A 20,092-nucleotide genomic window follows, 5' to 3' on the forward strand; every position below is an offset into this window, starting at 1 on the left:
AACAAAAACAAAAACACAATTTCTAAAAGGGAAGTTCTGACAAATTCTAAAATACCTTAAGTTGAGGCGCACTTTCATAAATAATTTAATTTTCCTATTATATATTCAGATATAAAATATATAATCTTAAAAATCATACATTGCTATTTAAATATTTTCAATAAATACTTTAATCTTACAAAATTTGATAGCTTGGCTACTATTTCTATCTTATTAACATAAAACTAAGTGAAATGGCACAATTGTTTTCTTAATAAAATTTTTTAACTTTTCATAAATTTAGAAAAAATATTATTTTCATTATTAGCCATTTAGTGTGAAAGTAAAACTCAAAACATTTTTAACAAATAGACTACTTAAAATCAGCTACATGAGCTGAAACCGGTTGGGCTCAGTGGATAAAGCGTCTGCCTGCGGACTGAAAGTTCCCAGGTTCGATTCCGGTCAAGGGCATATACCTTGGTTGCGGGCACATCCCCAGTAGGGGGTGTGCAAGAGGCAGCTGATCGATGATTCTTTCTCATCGATGTTTCTCTCTATCCCTCTCTCTTCCTCTCTGTAAAACATCAATAAAATATATTTTTTTTAAACATTCAAAGAATGTCCTCAAACTATTCAAAAAAAAAAAAAAAAATCAGCCACATGAGTAAAAACAACTAGCGTGCCCACCTATTACAAATGGGACATGACACGGTACATACTTCTGAACAGGTCCAGTGTGCCTGACTTCTCGCCATTCTTCATCTGGGTTAGTTGTGATAGAAAGTGAGTAGCAGCCGCTACTTTGCTTCTGCAGGAAGGTGTAATTAGGTTTGGCTGCATCTACATTTGAGGGCTGACAGGAAACGGGAAGAAAAGGCTCCTTATAGATATATAAATACATATTAACTCTGAAAAGAACAGTCAAAACCTAGACTTGTAAGAGAAAATATGACTAAAAGAAATTCAAATCATGGAATTATATTTTTAGAATTTCTGCAAAGATATTAGCATCAAAATAATACTATTGATCAAAATATATTGTACATAATCAAAGTTTCAGTAGAAGTGTTACTTATAAATCTGAGCTTTATAATTAAGAGAAAGAATCTGTACAGCTCAAAATGAACACAAGAGGTGATAATAGAAAAAAAATTTTAAAGAGGGACTAAAAGAGTTTATAATAATATAAATTGATATTCCATTATTAAATGGAAAAATAGAATGTATATTTGTATATACAATATAGTTACCATGCAAAATTGTTACAATCCTATCTAATAAAAGAGTAATATACAATTGACTATCACTCCAACACACAAGATGGCTGCCCCCATGTGGTCAAAGATGGTTGCCCCCATGTGGACGCAAAATGGCCAGCAGGCGAGGGGAGTCAGGAGGGGCCAGGCCTGCAAGGAAGGAAGTTGGGGGTGATCAACCCTGCAGGGGAGAGCAGTTGGGGAGAACCAGGCCTGCAGGGGAGGGCAGTTAGGGGCAAACAGGCTGGCAGAGGAGCAGTTACGCATCAGTCAGGCTAGTGGGGGGTGGGGTGATCAGGCTGGCAGGCAGAAACAATTAGGGGCAATCAGGAAGGTAAGCAGGCAAGCAGTTGGGAGCCAGCAGTCCTGGATTGTGAGATTGGGCCTTACGGGGCAGTCGGACATCCCTCGAGGGTCCCAGATTGGAGAGGGTGTAAGCTGGGCTGAGGGACACCCCCGGGCATGAATTTCGTGCACTGGGCCTCTAATGTATACATAAAGAACGAAAATCTCACACCTTGACTTTCTAATGTGGCTTCCTATAAGCCTTCTAAATAACAGATTAGCCCCTGACCAAACAGACTGCCCTGTGTGTAGGTAGACATGCACATGCATGCTCCACAACAAACTTAATAAACACTTTTCTCTCTAGAGGTTTTTTCGTTTTGTGTTTTGTTTTTTTTTAAAGAGCATATTTATACTTACTATGAATTGTTTCAGGGTAATTTTAGACTTACAGAAGAGTTGCAGAATACAAGCCTCTCCCAGATTCCAGTAATATTAACATCTTATATAACCACTAGTAGCCCTGCGTACAAATCCATGCGCCAGTAGCTCTCCATACGATGCCCCGCCTCCTATAGCTCCCCCATCGCCCTCCCCTCAGCTCCTCTCATAGCTGCTGCCCTGCCCCCTCCTGTTGCTCGCTGCTGCCCACTTGTAGCTCGCTGCCCCACCCTCCTGCTGATAAGTGATCTGGTCATTACATGGTCAGTCATTACACTTCACGGCGTAACAACCATTTGCATATTACATCTTTATTACATAGGATAGTACAATTATCAAAACTAAAACATTAACCCTGGTATAATATTATACAGTAAACTACAGACTTTATTCTGATTTCAACAAGTTTTTCCACTATTATCTTATTCCTGTTTCAGGACCTTACAATGCTTCAATCTTCCTTTATCTTTCATAACCTTAGTATTTTTAAAGTGTATCAATCATTTATTTTGCAACCAGGTTTCTCTGGGTTTTTTTCTCATGATTGGATTGAAATTATACAATATTGGAAGAATACCACAGAAGTGGTATACCCTTCTCGGTGGATGATGTGACAGCTGTTACGTCAGAATGTCTTATTACTGGTGGTGTTAACTCGGATCACTTGCCAGTATTCTCTACTGTTACTAAAACATATTGGGGAAGAGATTTTGAGATTAAGCACATATCCTGTTTCTCCTTAAATTTTCACCCATTAACTTTAGCACCCAATCAAACTATGATTTTTCTAATGGTAGTTTTATACTTCTCTCATTCTTTATATTTATTAATTGGAATACTTTTCTAAGAAAGATGTGTCCCTTATCCATCATTTATTATTTATGTTAGGGGTGTCGAACTCAATCAGAGAAGGGGCCAAAATCTAAAATCTAGCCTAAATCGCGGGCCGAATGGTTTACTAAACAGTCATAAACTGACAATGTCATAAACTGACAGCGGAGTGCAGTGATGACAGCGCAGTGCGGGCCACATTGCAAGACCTGGCGGGCTGGATTTGGCCCGCGGGCCTTGTGTTTGACATATGTGATTTATGTATTCATTCATTAATTCAGTTATTTATTTATACCAATATAGATTTTTTGGTATTCATGTTATTCTTTAGTTATAATGACACACTATCATTATTGAGTTTGCTGATCAAACTGTTCTAGCTTTGGCACTGGGAATTCTTCAGGTTGGCTATTATGCCCTTTAGGCAAAACAGCATTTTGAAGACGGCCTAATTTCAATAAAAGAATTTTCACCAAACCTTCTCCCACCCCCTCACCAATTATATTAAACATATGCTAACCTGAGATACGGATTGCATCTTTATTTCTTCAGCAGCAGCAGCAAAAAAGGAACAAGTTGAAGCACAGTAATAATGAATAAAAGAACTTTCTTTCGAAGAAAGGTTCTGAAATAAAGGAAATGCCTGAACCCAAGACAATGGATAAGAAAGCTCTACTTCTCCAGTGGTTGTACTTATTTCTGTCATAATATCTTTCAATTTCAATTCTTCTCTTTGTGAAATAGGATTGTGTAGCTCAAGGAAAATGAATTCACTGGATTTTGCTATTAAAAAAAAACAACAATTTTTATCAATAGCGTTATTTTTCAAGGGTATTATAATTAAAATAACTTGACTATTATTAACAGTAAGGTTGGTATATAGCCACTAGCAAAATAATCCAAGCAAATTAAATCCCAAAAATAGGCCATTAGTAACTAGAACCAAAATTGACAATTTTAGACTCCTTACTGCATTAGAATGTAAACTCCAAAGGATACTGACCTCTGTATTTCCAGGACCTGGTGTTTAGGAGGTCTAGTAAATATTTGTTACTGGATGTATAAATAAGTGAATGAATGGTAACAAAGCAATTAATTATTTTTCTCTACCCTCCTCCATATGTCAAATTTATTAATTTTTAAAATGTTCCAATCAAACACTTCCTTCGATATCATTTTCTTTTCTTTTTCTTTTTTTCAATATCATTTTCTTTAATTATTTCAACAGTGGTCTCAAATGACATTCTCTTCCCCAATAATGATTATAAATGGCTAATTATATTTCTCCAACTTCTCTGCTATGCAATCATAAATCTTTCCAATTAATTTGAAATTAGGATAGCAAAATAACTAATTTTAAATATATTTATATATGTATATAAGTATAATGGGAGCATACAGAAAAGTACTCAATCCAGTCTTAGAGGAAGGAAATATAAGTAACTGAGTTTCTCTTTAGAAACTAAAGAAAATGTTGAAGTTAAATACTTTTGTATTTTATGTAACTTTGTCACTTATTAGCTCAGTCATAGTTCATTTTGAAATCAGGGCAAGAAACTCATAAGAAGGGTAGCCAAGATGGTAACTAACTAAAAGATAAGGTATTCCTTTTATTTCAGAAAATAATGTCATTTGATTGAGTGAAAAAAGTATCCATCAGGAGAAATTATGTGAATAAATAAAATAATTTATCTTACATACTAAAGCATAAATTTTTTAATTCAATGAACTTAATTTCAAATAAGTGAAATTACATCTTATTAAATTATTTTAGAAGAAAACTAGTTATTTACAAGACTTATCAGGTTATCCTGACATTCAGAAATAATTTTATACTCACATTGCTGGCTTAACATAGAGTTTTCTAATTGGGTCTGAATGTCCTGAAGATAATGTGATGAGACCCAGAGGAAAAGGATAGCAAGACTCCTTTTACTGTGATCATCATCCTTACTTTTCCATAAGCCAAACCTCTTTAAATGTGTGGTATCCACTAGCAATAAAACCTCATTCAAGGACACTAAAACAAATAAAATATAACAAATTAATAAGTTAATTTATTTAGGAATACAACACTTATACACTATATAAAAAACCTAACTGACCAAATGACCAAACAACCAAGGACTGGTTGAATGGTCACTATGATCAGTCCTGACCACCAGGAGGCAGACATTCAACGTCGGAGCTGCCCCTATTGGTCAGTGCACTCCCATAGCGGGAGCACACTCAGCTGACTGATGAGCGCCAGAAGCAGGGCTCACGGCTGGCCACTGCAGCCCCGAGACTACAGCGAGCAGCAGCAAGCCTACCAAGCGGCGGTGAGGTGACGGCGGCAGGCCAGGGGGCTGGGATAAGCAGGAGCGGCAGGCGGCATTGGACTGAAGGATTTGGCCGATACCCACAGGATACCCTGAGGGGCCCCACCGGTGCACACCGGGCCTCTAGTATACTATATTTTCAAAAATAATTATTTTTCAAAAGCATAATTTACAGTGCACTGCACTGGACTTAGCTGAAATTCCCCAAACAATATTATTACATTAACAAATACCACATTACAATTATAAAAGATCAAATAATTAAATGTAGCAATTTAGTCTCTCACACTACATGATCTCAGTTATATCCAGGAATGTAAAATATTAAATTTCCATAGCATAAAAAAAAACTTGCCCAGAGAGATTTCTTACTAAGAATTCCAATAGCACTAGCAAAATGGGAAGAAGAAAAGGAAAAAAAAAAAAAAAAAGACTATCTTAGTAATGCAGAAAAGTAAGCATACTATAACTTAGAAAATTATGTATTTCTATCTTGGTTAATACTATCAACCAGGCCTCCAAATGCTATCATAAGCCAATTTATGCCTCTCTTTCTTCTCCCAAAACATCTGCAGTCTAATTCTATTATACAGATTAGCCACTATGAAAAGATTCTCAAGAAGAGTATATAAGAGCTTCTGAATGGTCTAAGATGATATTTCCTTATAAGTTCTTAAAGGTTTTACTTCTCAAAACTTCTAGATAATCACTCTGAATTATCAATCTTCCTCCCTCTTGCTGTCCTAAAAAAAAAAAATCCCTTCTGAGGACCCTTTTTGTAAATTCAAAGAAAATATATAAATTGGTATAAAGAAGTCCCAAAGGTCATCTGATACAACTTTAAGAAAACAAGCAGCTAAACTAGGAATATAAGTATCAGCTAAGTAAGTATAAACACAGGATGGGTACTGACTTGAAATAAATTTCTTAGCACTCCTCCCCTCATCATCTTTTAGAACCTTCCCACTCTGATGTAGTCCTTGGCCTCTGACATTGACATCACCTGAGAGCCTGTAGAAATACAGAAAATCAGGCCCCGTCCTAGATCTACTGAATCAGAATTGTCAGTTTAACAAAAAAACCCAGGTGATTCATATGAACATGAAAGTTTGAAAGCATCTTATCTAATAAAAGAGTAATATGCAAATTGACCATACCTCCACTATACCCACAAGCCACACCCACCAACCAGAGCAAGTATGCAAATTAACCCCAACAAAGATGGCTGCAGCCACAGAGAGCAGAAGGAAGGCTTGGGTTTCCCAGGCAATGGAGGAAGCCAAGCTTTCCGCCTGCCATTACCAGCCTAAGCCTCCACTCCAAGCTACAAAGTTTCAATGACAGAAGGTAAGCAAATCCAAACAGAAATGGTGGCAGCCATGGAGCAAGCAGAAGGCTTGGCTCCACTTAAGGCTACAAAGTATCAATTGTAGAAGATACACAAATCCCAGATACCAGGGCCTCCACTTGGGTAGCCAGGGGGCGTGGCTGGCCTGCAAACCACCACAGGCCCTTCGCCCAGGCTGCCCCATGCCCCCAGGGAACCTCCGCCCTGATCCAGGAAACCCTTCAAGGCAAACCAGCTAGCCCCCACCCATGTACCAGGCCTCTATCCTATGTAATAAAAGAGTAATATGCAGATTGACCATCACTCCAACACACAAGATGGCTGCCCCCATGTGGTCAAAGATGGTTGCCCCCATGTGGAAACAAGATGGCCACCACAAAAAGGCCAGCAGGGAGGGCAGTTGGGAGGCACCAGGCCTGCAAGGGAGGCCAGTTGAAGGCTATCAACCCTGTAGAGGAGGGCAGTTAGGGGTGACCAGGCCAGCAGAGGAGGGCAGTTAGGGGCAAACAGGCTGGCAGGGGAGCAGTTAGACATAAATCAGGCTGGCATGGGAGTGGTGAGGAGGTGATCAGGCTAATATGCAGAAGCAGTTAGGGGCAATCAGGAAGGAAGGCAGGTGAGCAGTTGGGAGCCAGCAGTCCTGGATTGTAAGAGGGATGTCCGACTGCCTGTTTAGGCCCGATCCCTCGAGGGGTCCCAGATTGAAGAGGGTGCAGGCTGGGTTGAGGGACACCACCGCGCCCTCTCACCTGTACATGAATTTCGTGCACCGGGCCTCAAGTTTTACAATAAGCATTCAAATACGTATTAACTAGTTATCTTAATGCTCCCTTGCCAGCCATTCTTTTTACTTTTTCTTCTAAGTTAACCCATTTTAAACATCTCTTTATTTCATATTTCCTCCTTCTTTCTTTCATTCTTTCCTTCCCTTATTCCATTTCTCCATGGATTTTTCTTGTTCCTTTCCTGCATTTCTATTTACCCCTGGGCCTGTCTGCATGCATACCAGCCTACCTTTTCTCTCCTCCTATCCTGTCCCATCCTACCCTATCTCCCCTCTTCCCTTTATTATTTACTGGCTCCTTTCCATAGACTATCAATTACCTATCTATGGCTCTCTATATTTTATATTCCTACCTACCTAACCTTTGTATCTATCATCCATCCATCTTATATTTTACTGTAATATTTTAACTGACTTTTTAGATTTCTTTCCCCACTGTCCAAAATTGCACTTAATTTTCTCACTAATTCCTCCTTTTCAAAGCCTGTCTCTCATGCTCACATTTTCTTTCACTTCTTTTATATTTTACTCTTCCCTACTGACTCATCGCTCTATTTAAACTTCTTTCCTCTCATGTCCTCCCTTTGTATCTTCCCCTTCCTACTTTTATAGCCTTTTTCAATCTTTCCTCACTCCATTTTGTTCCCCATCTTTTTCTTTCTCTATTCCTAGCCTGCCTGCCTTTTCTTCCCTGTTTCCTTCCTGATTTCATTCCTTCTTCCCTCTTTTCCTTCACTCTGTAGCTCTCCCTCTCTCCCTTCTTCTTTCCCTCTCCCATTCCTTTCTCCCACCCTCCTTCTTTATCTTTCTTCCTTTTTTTTTTTTTTTTTTTTTTTTACTGGTTCTTATTTTTTTTTTAATTGTTATTTTCATCTCTTTCCCTTTTGTTCTCTTCCTAATTACTTTGTATAGTCTTTCATATTGGCTTACACCTTTTAAAGTCCTCTCACTCTCTCTCTCCCTCTCTCTCTAGCTATCCTTCTTTACTGTATTTTTTAATACTGACTCAAATTTTTTTCCAGCTTATCCTTTGTAATAAAAGATCAGCCACCATAAGCATAATGACCAGAATAACCAGAGTCCAGAACCACTATGGCCCTTCTCTGGGCCCTGCCCCCAAGCAAGTGGTTAGGGGTGATCGGCAGGCAAGTGGTTAGGGGTGATCAAGTTGACTCCACCCCAAGCAAGCAGTTAGGGGCAATTAGGCAGGCAGGCAGAATGGTTAGGGGTGATCAGGTAGGCAGATTAGTGGTTAGGGGCAAACAGGTAGGCAGATGGCCCCTCACAGGGCTGCCCGCCCCCCCACCCCCATCAAAGAAAGAGGGAGACCTAGGCCAGCCAAGCCATTGCATACCAGCCTATCACCTGCAGAGGAAGGCCACCGGTGGCAGGGGAGGGGCAGGGCAGGCCTGCACAGATAGCAAGCAGTGGCAGCAGCGGGGGTAGGGCCAGTTGTCTGCACCTGGGGGAATGAAAGCCCCGATATGCCCTGACCTCAGGCAAGGCCTAGGGACCCTACCCGAGGGGTCCTGAATAGTGAGAGAGTGCAGGCCAGGCTGAGAGACCTCCCAAGTGCACGAATTTTCGTGCACCAGGCCTCTAGTTAAGATATAATTGACATATAACACTATGAGTTTAGGTATAAAACATGTTGATTTGATACTTATTTACTGCATTGCAATTACCACCCTAATGTTAGCTAACTCCACCATTACATCACATAATTACCACTTAATTTTTGTGCTGAGAGCATGTAAGATCTAATCTCTTAGCTACTTTCAAGTATATATACAGTATTATTAGCTAAAATAACCAATCTGTATATTAGACCTCCATGACTTATTCATCTTTGAATTGAGTTTTTACTCTAACCAACATTTCCCATTTCTCCCAATCACCATCCCAGCCTCTGTCCTGGTAACCACCATTCTAATCTCTGTTTCTGTGAAGTCAGCTTTATTAGATATAGAAGCAATATCATGCACTATTTAGTTTCTCTCGCTTATCATAATACCTTCAAGGTCCATCCATGTTGCCCTTGTTTCTCATGGCTGAATATTTGTGTGTGTGTGTGTGTGTGTGTGTGTGTGTACTCAATACATCTTTACCTATCCGCTGATAGACACTTTGATTTTCCTATACTTTGCTACTGTGAATAATACTCCAATAAACATGGGGTTTACATATCTCTTTAAATATTGTTTGCATTTTCCTTGGATGTTTACCCAGAAGGATTATTGGATCATATGATAAAGTGCAGAGGTACAGAGGTGTGCGTGTGGAGAAGGCTGGCAACTAAGTACATAGCTGGCTTTTTCAATCCACAGGGAAACACAAGCTCCCAAATGCTCTGAACTCCAGTTCCAGGTCAGACTCTGGGGACCTAGACTCATATGAGAAGAAAATGGACTGTCTGGCAGCTGGTGAAACTAAAGGACAGCTTTCTCTCAGTGTTATTTGCAGCAATTACAGAGGGACATTGAGACCTGGGGGCCTCTTAGGGCAGAGTTGATGGGAAGCATTGCTGTTTGCTCCGCCCTGAGACTCTGCCCTATCCAAGCTGTGCGCAGAGGCTTTTGCATATGAATGGCCTGGTCCTTTGAAATCTAAACTAAGGTGACCAGATCGTCCTGCTTTTGGCAGAAAGTCCCGATTTCTAACAATTTTTCCTGTGCCCCCGAGGCGTTTTTTAAAAAAATCCCAATTTTTGGAAAGATTGGAAAGATTCTTTCCAAAAATTGGGACTTTTTTTAAAACACCGCGGGACGTGGGAAAATTTGTTAAGAATCGGGACTGTCCCGCCAAAAGTGGGACGATCTGGCACCTTAATCTAAACTTACCTAACAAACTGCAGCTGGGTCAGGGAGACCCAGAACATCCAAAAGAAGACCCAAGGCCCCTTCAGCAGCTTCCATTGCTTCACAGCTAGGCCTCATCGGGGCACCTCGAAAACCCAAACAAAGAAGAGGAATCTGCAGATCTCCCCATAGCTCCTGCTGGGAGGCCTCAAGCAGAGGCTAAATTAGCAACTCCTTGGAGCTCCAAGAGCCACTGTACCCAGGGGTCAGAGTAGAACCATCCAGATTACAACTCCTCAGATCCATAAGGAACAAACTCAGGGGGCAGACTCAGTGAGCACTAAAGCCCCACTGAAGCAAGTCTTGCCTCATAAGGGTGTCTCCAGCACAGAAGTTCTCCCATCATAGACACAGCTGATCCTCACAGCTAATTAGCCTGGAGGTCAATTCCTCCCAGTGATACCTAGAACAATAAGGCTTAACTACAAGACTGTGCAGACAGCCCACAAAGGGGTGCACCAAGAGTGTCCACCTCAGGTAACTGGGGAGGCTGAACCACTGGGCCCTATAAGACACCTAGCACACAAAGCCACTCTATCAACTCAGGGAAGCAGCCAAAATGCAGAGACAAATAAACAGGTCACAAATGAAAGAAATGGAGAAAAGCAAAATACTGGATATAGAGTTCAAAACCACAGTTATAAGTTTTTTCAAGAATTTTCTATAAAAAGTCGATAAATTTAGTGAGACCCTTGAGGATATGAAAAAGGACCAACTATAAATTAAGCATACACTGACTGAAATAAAAATAATATACAGAGTTCCAACAAGAGACTAGAGGATCCCAAGAATCAAGTCAAAGATTTGAAATACAAAGAAGCAAAAAATACCCAACTGGAAAAGCAAAAAGAAAAAATAATCCAAAAATATGAAGATAGTGTAAGGAGCCTCTGGTACCAACATTCGAATTATGGGGGTGCCAGAAGAAGAGAGATAGCAAGATACGGAAAACCTATTTGAAAAAATAATGACCGAAAACTTCCCCCACCTGGTGAAAAAAAACAGACTTACAAATCCAGGAAGCACAGAGAACCCCAAACAAAAGAAATCCAAAGAGAACCACACAAAGACACATCACAATTAAAATGCCAAGAGAAAAGACAAAAAAAAAATATTAAAAGCAGCAAGAGAAAAAGTTAATTACCTACAAGGGAGCAATATGATTGTCAGCTGATTTCTCAACAGAAACTATGCAGGCCAGAAGGGAGTGGCAAGAAATATTCGAAGTGATGAATAGCGAGAACCTACAACCAAGATTACTCTACCCAGCAAAAGCTATCGTTCAGAATTGAAGGTCAGGTAAAGAGCTTCACAGATAAGAAAAAGCTAAAGGAGTTCATCACTGCCAAACCAGTATTATATGAAATGCTGGAAGGTATTCTTTAAGAAGAGGAAGAAGAAGAAAAAGGTAAAGATAAAAATATTGAACAAATACATATCTATCAACAAATGAATCTAAATCAAGTGAATGAAAAATCTGATGAACGGAATAATCTGGTGAATATAATAGAATCAGGGGCATAGAAAAGGAGTGGGCTGACAATCTTTGGGTGGAAAGGAGAGTGGGGGGTGTGGGAAGAGACTGAACAAAAATCATTACACCTATGGATGAGGATCGTGGAAGGGAGGTAAATATAAGAGGTGGGGTGAGAATCGGGTGGAGGAGAGCTATGGGGGTAAAAAAGAGGAACAACTGTAATAATCTGAACAATAAAGATTTAATTTAAAAAAGAAAAAATAAATAAATAAAAGCTAAAACAGAACAAAACAAAAAAAATCATCTCTGTTAAGCCTAAGAAATTATCATGAGTCCCTTAATATTACTTGAGTTGAAGTCATTAAAACAATAGTATACTATTTTCAGTATTTTAAAAACATTTTAACTCCTTTTGAAGCTGCTAAAAAAAAAAAAATAAAAAATAAAGTGTTATGTTGAAAAACATTATTAACCTTGGTTGTATTTAAATTCTATACCAGGGAAAAAATGGAAAACTTGTTGCAGAAAGATTTCAGAATTTTTGCTGACCAATTATTTTATACTACAAATTACATTGAAAAGTGGTCACAAGACAATGATAGCTTACCTTGAAATGGGATCTTAACATACTTCGGCGTGAACTACAGGAAAAATACAAAAACTGTGTTACACTTAAAATGTTGCTGTTATTCAAATTTTCAAATTTTATTTTCAAAATTCAAACTCTATTCTAAAAAAAGTAATCCAGCCTTTTTATCAATAAACCAAGAATACGTTTCACTGTAAATACTTAGTTTTATGAAAGTTTAAGAATCCTGAACAAGCATTATTTATAACTAGAGGCCTGATGCACAAAATTCATGCACGGGACTCAGCCCTTGCAGCCCTGGCTTCTTCCAGAAGGTCATCCAGAGGACTATAGTTCTGTTTGATCAAATTAGCATATTAGCTCTTCATTATATAGGATAGCCCAGATTTGGAAGCATCCCAAGTATCAAACAGCAGATGAGTGGATAAAGAGCTCTGGTACATTTACACAATGGAATACTACTCAGCAATTAAAAAAAAAAAAAAAAAAAAAAAAAGGAAGGAAATTCACCTTTTGCAACAACATGGATGGACCTGGAGAGTATTATGCTAAGTGAAATAAGCCAGTCAGAGAAAGACAAGTACCATATGATTTCACTTACTAGTATATGTAGAATCTAATCAACAAAAATAACTAACAAACAAAACAAAACAAAAAAAAAAAAAAACAGACTCATAGATACAGAGAAAAGAATGACAGCAGAAAGAGAAGAGGGGGTAGAGGACTTGGTAGAGGACTAAGTAAAAAAGGTGAAGGGATTAAACAAACAAATAAATACCTCACAGACAGATAACAGAGGAAAAGGGGGACGGGAGGGGAAAGGCAGGAGAGGTTAAAGGGAAATAAATGGTAATGGAAGACTTGACTTGGGTAAACACACAATATAGGGGATTATATTGTATTTAAAAATGGCTCTCATTTATGTAATAGTTTACCATTATAGGCATTTTCTAGCTCAGCTAAAATGTAACTATCATGAAAGTGAGAACAATATCTCCAGTGTCTGCAACAATATATACCCATTAAACATTTGGAAAATGACTGAATTTAATTCTCTAATATATTTACACCCTCCAAATAAATTATTTAATTTCTAAGTTACAGAGCATTGTGAACTTTGTCTAAAAAAGAACATATTATTAAATGTGTTTTGAGAACTCAAAGCTAAGACTTTTTAAATTTTTAACTTAATTATATTTTTGTAATTTTTAATTGTTTATGTTCTCTCCATTATAACATAGCTGTTTTGTTTTTTAATTATTTTCAGTCTTTGCTCACATGTATATATTTTACCTGTATATATTTGCTTTGATTTACTAAACCATTTTCTTATCATCAGACATTTAAGTTGTTTACTTTAATTATAAGTGTTCCAACAAAGAGATTTTTAAGACATATTTTATGACATTTATTGAATATTTACAGTCCCCTACTATTTGAAATAATAAAAAACTGGGAGACCTGAAATGTCTAACAGTCAAGAATTAAGGACAAGGGAATTCAAGTATCCTAAAACAGGTATATTAATTAAATTAGTTTAAGTATAATGAGTTACAAAACAGAATGTATGTTTTAAACATATATATCTAATATGAAGAATATAGAATGATATACAATTTAGAATCAGGGGCAGTTGTCTCTAGATAAACAAGATCATAGGTGTTTTTTTAATTATTCCTTTATTAATTTCTAGTTTTTTGGTTGGTTTTATTTTTTACCCATAACAAGCCCACCTGACTGTATAATAACAATTAAAACATTAATTAATAACAACCCACTGTTGAATATTTATATTTGATTTCCCTCTCCAGCATATCAATTATCATATATTGAAGTTATCCAATTTTTTGCCATTACAAAGAACTCAACAAACAAATTGGTTAAACCTGAATTTAAAATAAAGAAGTAAAATGCTGTGGAAGCAATAAAAAGTGGAGGGGAAAATGCCTTGAAGAAGAATTATAAAATCACCCCAAGTGTGTCCAAAACATTAATATCTGAAAACTAGTGACCAGGGAACACTGCTCTTGAGCTTTCAATCAAGGCGATTTTTAACTATATCACAAGCTATGATTATTTATAGTTCACAGGATATGTTGCATTTGTACAGAATGTTTACTCTATTGGGATTAGGTTTTACCCCACACTGTCACCAAGTAAACATCTACTTTATGTCTTAAAGCATGCACTGTCTTCTCTGTGAAGCAGCCCCTGATTCCTCCAGACAGATTCAGGTACTCATTCCCATATATAGCCTTTTTGTACATATTTTCATTGTACAATTTGCCATAATCTAAGTCTCTATTTATGTGTCTGTTGCTTCCATCCTATAGAATAAAAGAGTAATATGCAAATTGACCCTAATGGCAGAATGACCGGGAACGACACATACCGTATGCGCTATGATGCATACTAATCACCAGGGGGCAGACGCTCAACACAGAAGCTGCCCTCGTGTGGTCAATGCGCTCCCACAGGGGGAGCTCTGCTCAACCACAAGCCAGGCTGACAGCAGCAACAGCAGTGGCAGAAGCCTCTCCCGCCTCCTTGGCAGCACTAATGATGTCCGATTGCAACTTAAGGTCCACTCTCTGGAAGTCGGACATCCCCCAAGGGCTCCCTGGCTGCTTGAGAGATGTCTGACTGCCAACTTAGGCCCAATCCCCCAGGAGTCCCGGACTATGAGGGCACAGGCTAGGCTGAGGAACCTCCCATCCCCCAAGTGCACAAATTTTCATGCACCAGGCCTCTAGTTATACTATAAATTCCTTGAAAGCAGAAGCCATGTCTTACCATTTTTATATTCCCTGCCCTATTCCTAACACAGTGAAACATCAATAAAACTTGTAGGAAAATACCTGAGTTATAATCTGATGTAGTCAATTCATCTTAACTAAAGTTTATAGGGCCTATTTAGATTTTAGCCATTTATGGAAGGATAAAAAATAAAAATAAAAGCATGGCTCTTTACCACAAGAAGCTTAAAGTCTAATTGAGCAGTTCAGGCAAGAATATAAGCAATTATAAACACATAGAATAAATATTACAATAGCTATACAAACAAAGTGCTATAAGTACACAGTAAAGGTAGAAGTTAATTCTGATTAGAAAGGAGAAGTCACAAAAGGACTCATGGAAGAGGAAGTATTTCATATAAGCCTTAATGATATTCCTTATTTGCGCTCCCAACAACCTGAATAAAAATATAATTTATCACTAATTTTATAGCTCAGAAAATATCAATATGTAGCTTCTATACACGATTTTCATTAGAGTAGTCAAATCATAAATATAATTTTTGGACATTGCCTTGTGATTATAGGACTCCTCCTCCAATTAAAGACATGTCTCAAAGTATGTATGACAAATTTAAATTGTCCCATGTCAAATTATTCTCAGTTCTATTTTTACTTGCACTAAAAAAAGAGAAGATAATATAAAACTTTGTCTAAGATCCAAAACTAAAAAAACAAAACAAAAAAAATCTAGATATACTTACTGTAACACAACCTTTAGAAGCTCCTTTTATTTTACCAATATAAACAGAAGTAAATATAAAATCCAGTTGTAGATCCATCTCATTACTAGGCATAATACAGGAAATGTTTTCCTTGGCAGGACATAATTCAGATGAAGCCTAACAAGGAATAAATTATAAAATTCTTATAACCTTAAGTATCATATAAATGTTGACAATGCTTTTCCAAAGTCAGATACTTCTTTAAATTACTATTAATGGAACTGGAAATTTTTTTACTGATCTTACTGTGAGGAAATATTACCTGGATTACTTTTCTTAAAAACTTCATGATTTACTTTGAGAAAATTATCCCAAATAGTCGAATCCTAAATTAATTCCAGGTCTAAGTTCTAAAAATTAGAACTGTATCAATCTTCCTCTATATCAAAGGCATGATTTCAAACTCAATATTCCCTTTATTCATAGTTAACTCAGTAGAAGTAAATTAAGATTTATATAGCGATTTTAAAATGAATTTTTTAAATATACACTCTCGCCAAACCGGTTTGGCTCAGTGGATAGAGCATCGGCCTGCGGACTGAAAGTTCCCAGGTTCGATTCTGGTCAAGGGCATGTACCTTGGCTGCGGACACATCCCCAGTGGAGGGTGTGCAAGAGGCAGCTGATCAATGATTCTTTCTCATCGATGTTTCTAACTCTCTATCCCTCTCTCTTCCTCTCTGTAAAAAAAAAAAAAAATCAAAAAAATATATTTTTAAAATAAATAAATAAATATACACTCTCTTTCATCCCCACAACCACTCCATAAATTAGTTCTCTCTTTTTTTTTTCACTTAAGTTAATAGCTGTTTGGGTTGGTTAAGTGACTTGCCCAAGGTAATGCAGTTAGTAAAAAGCCGAGTTAAGAAAAATTCAAGTCTCTATCTCCAAGTCAAGGGTTATTTCAACCACATAAAATTGCTTCCAAAAATAAGTTGATACTCTTAGCTACAGAGAGTTTAGTGAGCAATAAAGGGATATAAGTACCTAAAAACACCATCAGTTTCATGAAATCTATGTTTCACTATATGATCTATGTGTAAGGATAGCCAACCAGTTGCTTAAAACTTCAAAAGTCATACCACGTCCACACAAAGAACAGAACTCTGCTTTTAAATGACAGTAGATGACAAAGCAGTATCAGCAGTATTCACAACCTCTCCTGAATTCTACACTGGGCCTAAACGACTTTTTCAACTCCATGTTTGCCTTGACTTTGCACATTATCTTGCTTTAAGCCTAACATTACAAGTAACCAAATAAATTATCACTAGAGCAATTATGCATGTGTATTAACTCTCTACCTACCTACAGAATATATGATTAGTCCTCATCTAAAACTTACACAGTACTCAGTATTTTGTTAATACATTTTTATTGATTTTTTACAGAGAGGAAGGGAGAGAGGTAGAGAGTTAAAAACATCAATTAAAGGGAAACATGGATCAGCTGCCTCCTGCACACCCCATTGGAGATGTGCCCACAACCAAGGTACATGCCCTTGACCGGAACTGAACCTGGGACCCTTCAGTCCGCAGGCCGATGCTCTATCCACTGAGCCAAACCGGTGAGGGCATTACTCATTATTTTTAACCCAGTTCATAATGACTGCTTAATGGAATGTTTTGTCATTCTTGTCCTTTATTGTTTACTATACTATTCTTATCCCCTCAGTAAAAAAGGGAATCAGTTGTATAAGACAGAATAGAAATAATTTACTATTGGGCATCACAGTCTGTAAAGACTAACTGCCTCCCAAAAATGAGCAATCCGTGTTTCTCATAACTTCACTTGAAACTGGAAACAAGAATGTGGAGATGTTATGATTCTGCCTTACAGATGTTAGTAGGTCTCCACATTCTTTGCTATTTGACTGTGATCATATTCTGTCAGTTCTACATGAGATGTTATTTTATTTTAATTTTTATTTATTGATTGGTGAGAGAGAGAGAGAAAGATAGAGAGAAGAGAGGTTTGTTGTTCCACCTGTTTATGTATTAGTTGCTTGCTTCTTGTATGTGCCCTGACCAGGGATTGAACCCACAACCTTGGCTTATTAGGACGACACTCTAACCAACTGAGCTACCCAGCCAGGGCCTGTTATTTTCCTATAATATGATCTTTCATACTGCATTGTAAACTTATATGCTGCCACTGGAACTATAATTCATCTAGAAAAGGGATGGGGAACCATTTTTCTGCCAAGGGCCATTTGGATATTTATAACATAATTTGTAAGCCAAAATTAGCAACTTAAAAATTAGCCTGCTATATTTGGTCAAACCCCTAATGCCTTGGCAGGGACAGACCAAATGATTTTGCTGGCCTTACCCAGATGTTCTCTTCCCGATTCTAGAAGTTTGGACTCATTATCAGCAATGACACTGTTTTAATTACAAATACAACTCATCAAGTATGCTATTGCCCAATGGGCAAGAATGGTTATATTTTAACAAAAATTTAGAACACAGTTGTTGAGGTGATCTCTGTATAGAATTCTTAATGCAATAGAAATACTGGTGAAACTAATCACACCATCAGACTGTTTTTATAAAACTGACCAAATTCTTTATCACTCTCTACAGAAAAACAGCCTCTGACATTATTTTAAAAACAAACCAACAGAAGTTTACCATAATTCTGTACTTGTGGCCACTGATAATCATTTCTTAAAAAACAACATAATCAGAGGTTCATAATATGGACAAACACTGACAATAAATGACTTGAACCTTACTTTAGAACTAGACTCTTCAAAGTGCTATGTCAAAAACACAAGTGGCTGCCGAAACCGGTTTGGCTCAATGGATAGAGCATCAGCTTGGGGACTGAAAGGTCCCGGGTTCGATTCCAGTCAAGGGCATGTACCTTGGTTGCGGGCACATCCTCAGTGGGGGGTGTGCAGGAGGCAGCTGATCGATGACTCTCTCATTGATGTTTCTAAACTCTCTATCTCTCTCCCTTCCTCTCTGTACAAAATCAATAAAATATATTTTTTTTAAAAAAGTGGCTGACAGTAAACCATCAGAGACTATTATTTATTATGTTCTGTAAGAAGGAAGATAAAAAAGAACTTAACAAACTGATGGCAGAGGCAGGATTTGAACACAAGTTTGTATATCTCCAGAAGCCATGCTTCCTCCTCTAAAATAATAGAACGTGAGGGAAAGGAATAAGTCCAAGTGGTTATAGTATTGCAAGACCAGATAAATATTGGAAACTTTTACCCTAGAAAGTGTCAATCAAGTTCTTAAATGTCTAATGAGAACCATTAAAAATATGTATATTAAAGTAATAGAATAATATAAATGGCCAGAAAAAAACGGTATAATCCTTTCACTTCAAAATAAAGATAAATACATATTTCTCTGAAATTAACCTCAAAAATAAAAAATAACTTTTATTACAATATTTTCCTTGATGAAACAAAAAATAGTTTTAGCCAAAAGTGAGTATTTCACTATTTATCTACCAGAAGGCAGAAATAAATTACCTGTACCGATTCACAAGTAATCGATGGTAGTTCTGACAATGCTGATTCAGAAATACTCTCATTCTCCTTAGTGACATTATGGTCTTGCTTAGATTGTAACTTGAGAATTTCTGAATTTTTATGTTCAATGGGTCCTTCTTCATCACTGGAAACAACAACTAAAAAGGAAAAAGGAAAAAATAAAAATAAAAAGGAAAAATTGTTTTTTTAAATGTGTCTCAATAATCACTTATCAGAAAGAGAACTTCTAACTAATGCTATATACCTTTGGTAATCCCATTAAATTAAATCATCCAATTTTATTCTAAATTTTGAAATTGGCCTATCACTCATTCATTATCTGATTTATACTAGTTATGTGCAATAATTCCAAATTAGTACTATTATTTAGCAGTTACCTGCAGATATAAAGCCATGAGGAGAACTTAGGAACAAGTTCTAGTCCTGATAATGTATTGTACCATCACTCTAATTTGTACTTTAAATCCTATCACACTAGTTGCTTTCAGGAGAGGTAAATGGATGACTAGGGAAAGATGTGGAAGACTATTCATTGTATATCCTTTAGAACCTTTTATGTACCATGTGACAACATCAAATACTCAAAAATTAAATAAAAATTAATGACTATAATTAAATAGCACCTAAACTCTGTGTACTTTGGCTTCATCAACCAAATGCAATAATAATGATTCTTAAAGAATCTTTTAAAATTAGATGAACTACAGTATACTAATCTAAAAAAAAAAAAAATTATTCTGCTTCCAATTACTCCATTGTTTTTATCTAAATCAATATGTATTATAAACTTCATTAAGTCCCAAAACCCCAAGTCTTTTTCTAAAGGTAATATATCTCACAGTAATGCCATAAAGGTCTTATTGTTTTAGCCAAATTTGTTCAAAAG

At 37.1% G+C, this 20,092-nt stretch overlaps 1 protein-coding gene across 9 annotated transcripts in view; it reads right to left on the minus strand.

Annotated features, from left to right (window-relative positions):
- The window catches only part of SENP7 (SUMO specific peptidase 7), a 143,378-nt gene that overhangs the window by 17,123 nt on the left and 106,163 nt on the right, over positions 1–20,092 (minus strand). For 7 of the 9 annotated variants that reach the window (XM_084875444.1, XM_084875449.1, XM_084875450.1 and 4 more), the window contains 6 exons: positions 19,186–19,343; positions 15,672–15,809; positions 12,191–12,224; positions 4,636–4,815; positions 3,316–3,578; positions 702–835 (listed from right to left, as the gene is read on the minus strand). In XM_084875444.1, coding sequence (XP_084731570.1) covers positions 702–835; positions 3,316–3,578; positions 4,636–4,815; positions 12,191–12,224; positions 15,672–15,809; positions 19,186–19,343 — 907 coding nt within the window. The remainder of the gene's footprint in view (positions 1–701; positions 836–3,315; positions 3,579–4,635; positions 4,816–12,190; positions 12,225–15,671; positions 15,810–19,185; positions 19,344–20,092) is intronic. The other 2 variants (XM_084875447.1, XM_084875443.1) reach the window with 1 other exon arrangement.

The sequence above is a fragment of the Pipistrellus hanaki genome, assembly GCF_964339955.1.
Source record: "Pipistrellus hanaki genome assembly, chromosome: 2".
NCBI lineage: Eukaryota > Metazoa > Chordata > Mammalia > Chiroptera > Vespertilionidae > Pipistrellus > Pipistrellus hanaki.